At 57.3% G+C, this 2,912-nt stretch overlaps 1 protein-coding gene across 1 annotated transcript in view; it reads right to left on the bottom strand.

Moving 5' to 3' along the window:
- Positions 1 to 1,695, bottom strand: part of ZFPM2 (zinc finger protein, FOG family member 2) — a 308,414-nt gene extending 306,719 nt beyond the window's left edge. The window contains exon 1 of the mRNA XM_059486436.1: positions 1,274 to 1,695. Coding sequence (XP_059342419.1) covers positions 1,274 to 1,313 — 40 coding nt within the window. The 5' untranslated portion in view covers positions 1,314 to 1,695. The remainder of the gene's footprint in view (positions 1 to 1,273) is intronic.
- Between the last annotated feature and the right edge of the window lie 1,217 nt (positions 1,696 to 2,912).

The raw sequence follows: 2,912 nt of genomic DNA on the forward strand, positions 1-2,912 counted from the left end.
AAGCACATGGCATATTTATTTGGGAATATCAATTTCCAAAGTAAATCAAAGTTTCTTGATTCACAAAATTATATTCAATTGAAAAATATCTCACAAAAAGTTTCAACCATATATTAAGCTACTTCACTAAACTGAAAACTAAAACTATAATGGTTATTTGTATTTATGAAGTGAAAAGATAATTTCTACAAAGCAGGGATTCAAGCCAGTACTACTTTACATTTTACAATGACCAATCTTATTCGACATGAAGCTCATTTTGTTCTTTTACAAATCAGTTTGCCAATGCAATATATACTCTCTCCGAAGTAGGCTATCAATAAGCATTCTGAGGTCAGAAATCAATAAGGGAAACACTACTGAAAGCGCTTCTCCACGTCCCATGATGGTTACTTTGAATGGAGTTCTGTAATACAGAACATCAATGAAAATACATCAGACCAGCACCGCTGATTTTATAAGAAAAGTATTTATAGATCCTATTTGGAAACGCCTGACATTTCTTCTAGTCCCGACAGCTAGACTTGTTCAGATGAATAAACTAAAGCGCAAAAAGTTTATGGAGTTAAGACTGTCGTGTGCCACAGGCAAGAGAAGCGAACTATGAGCACTACTAGGCAGCGTGCCCTCAACTTAAAGCCTTCAGCACACCTGTTTCTCAACACAGAAAACAGCTCAGAAGTGTTAAACCCCCTAGAACGGCAAAGGCGAGTGCGCGCCCGCGGCGCGGGTGCGGAGCGAGCCCCGAGGGGCCGGGAGCGGCGGGGCCGCGGCGCTGCCCACGGGCTCCCCGCGGAACTTGGGCTCGTCCTGCTCGCACACAGCTCCTGCGATCCTCCGGCACTCACTGCAGCCCGGCTCGGCACGGCTCTGTTCACACGCGCCAGGCGCACAAAGTTGCTGAGTGGCAGGGACGGCGCTCGCAGGCTGGTTTGTGTGCTCTGCCGGCGCTAGTTCAACTTGGAAACACATGGGCGATCCCGCTCCGAAACACGGAGCAATAGTTTGAACGGGCTACGGGGCGGCAGCATGAGCTCCAAAGGAGCGAATAAAACCGAGACAGTGAGGAGCCTGCTCAACCCGCGTCGGAGCGGCTCCCGGCTTTCGCTCACGTCCCCTTTTCTCTCTCCCCATCCTCAGCCTCACTGGCAAAGTTTCATCACCGGTCCGTACTCCGGACCCCCCTACTGCTCCCCACACCCACCTCTCTCGCGTCTCCCAAGAACGAGATAAATAAAAGTCTGTTAGAGGGAGCCCCCCTCAGGAAACTTACGTTTGATCTGCCTGGGTTTGCTCTGTTTCCTTCGGGACATGCTGCTCGGCTGCCGCTCCTGCCTTGCTCCAGGTACAGGAGTGGAGCTGGGAGGGGACGGGGGTGGAGGGAGGGTGACAGATCAACAGACGGGATTCATAGAGGAGCCGGTGGCCGCCTTGAGATGCAAAGTCAAATGACAGAAAAACAAGGAGAAGGGAAAGAGTGTGTGCGCGTGTGACGGAGGAAGAGGGGAAGAGAAACGGAGATCGGGGTGGGTGAGACGGAAAGCGAGAATGAGGGGAGAGAGAAGCAGAAAGAGCGGAGGGAGGGAGCAGGGGGAAGGAGCGAGGGAGGGAGGGAGGGAGGGAGAGAGGAGGAAGGAAGAGAGGGAGGGAGAGAGGGAGGGGAGAGCTTGGCTCCTCGCTCTCTCTCTCCCTCTCCCGCCCGCTCTCCGCCGTTGCCGCGCCGCCTCCGCTGCCCGCGCCGCGCTCCGCTCCGACTGACAGGCGGCAGGAGGTGCCGGCGAGGGAGGGGGCGAGGGAGGGGCTTCCCGGGACGGGGGGGCGGAAAGAGGGGGGCGTTTGTCCGTCAGGCTTGACGGGCAGTGGCTACTACCAGCGACAAGTCCGCATGCAAATCGCCTCCTGCCTCTGGGGCACGGGCTGTCGAGGCGGGAGGCTTCAATCGTCCCGGCGCTGCCAGGGCTTCTGGTGGCGGGGAGAGTCGCAACTTTCCTGAAAGAGGCGCGGCGGGCGAACGGGCGAAGAAACTCGGTGGCAGCGGGCAGGCGGCACGACTGCCCCCGGCCCGCGCAGGGTCCCCGGGGTGTCCCGCTCGCCGGTGCCCCCGCGTTCCGCCCGCAACCTCGGCCGCGGCGCTGCCCGGGCAGCAGCAGCAGCAGCAGCAGCAGCAGCCGCCAGCGCCTCCGGCCGCGCCGGGCCCAGGCCGGGAGGTCCCGCCCAGCCCCCGGGCAGGGCTGCGCGCCCCGGGCAGGGCAGGGCAGGGCAGGGCAGGGCAGGCTTCCCGCCGCCCCCTCCGCACGGAGCGTCCCGCGGCGCCTCACAGGTGCCGGCTCGGGGCCCGGGGCGCTGCCCGCGCCGACGGACGGACGGACGGACGGACGGGCGAGTTGCCAGCGTCCTTCCCTCGCGGTCCTCTGGCCGCTTGCGCTCGGCTGCAGTGGCCTGAGCAGTCCTGGCTGTGCGGCCATCGCTGTTTGCCCGCCCCCGAGTGCTCGGGTTTTGCCTCGGAGGTGAGCGAGGGAAACAAGCCGGCCGACTGACTCCCTCGGCTTCGTTAGTTTCGCCTTCCTAAGCAGTGATAATAGGCAACATTTTTCTTGCACGGTAGAAGCCAACATTTGACGCTCCTGTTACTGACATCACTTATGTATTTGGACAAAGCTAAAACTATCAGCAGGGCTCACGTTTATAGTCTGTGTCTTTGGACAGAATTTCTCTTGAACGTTCTAATTTAAGTATATAGTTGTAAGTGACCCGCTATGAACAGACTATACTCTGTATCTCAGTGCACTGCCAAGCTTTGCACGCCCATTGCCACCTTCTCAGTGTTGTCAAACACTAACTTGTAAAAAATCTGGAGAAAAAACTATCCACACAAGCAAAAGAGAAAGAGACTGATTTCATGGATGCCAAGG

This window comes from Ammospiza nelsoni, chromosome 1, assembly GCF_027579445.1.
Source record: "Ammospiza nelsoni isolate bAmmNel1 chromosome 1, bAmmNel1.pri, whole genome shotgun sequence".
Lineage (NCBI taxonomy): Eukaryota > Metazoa > Chordata > Aves > Passeriformes > Passerellidae > Ammospiza > Ammospiza nelsoni.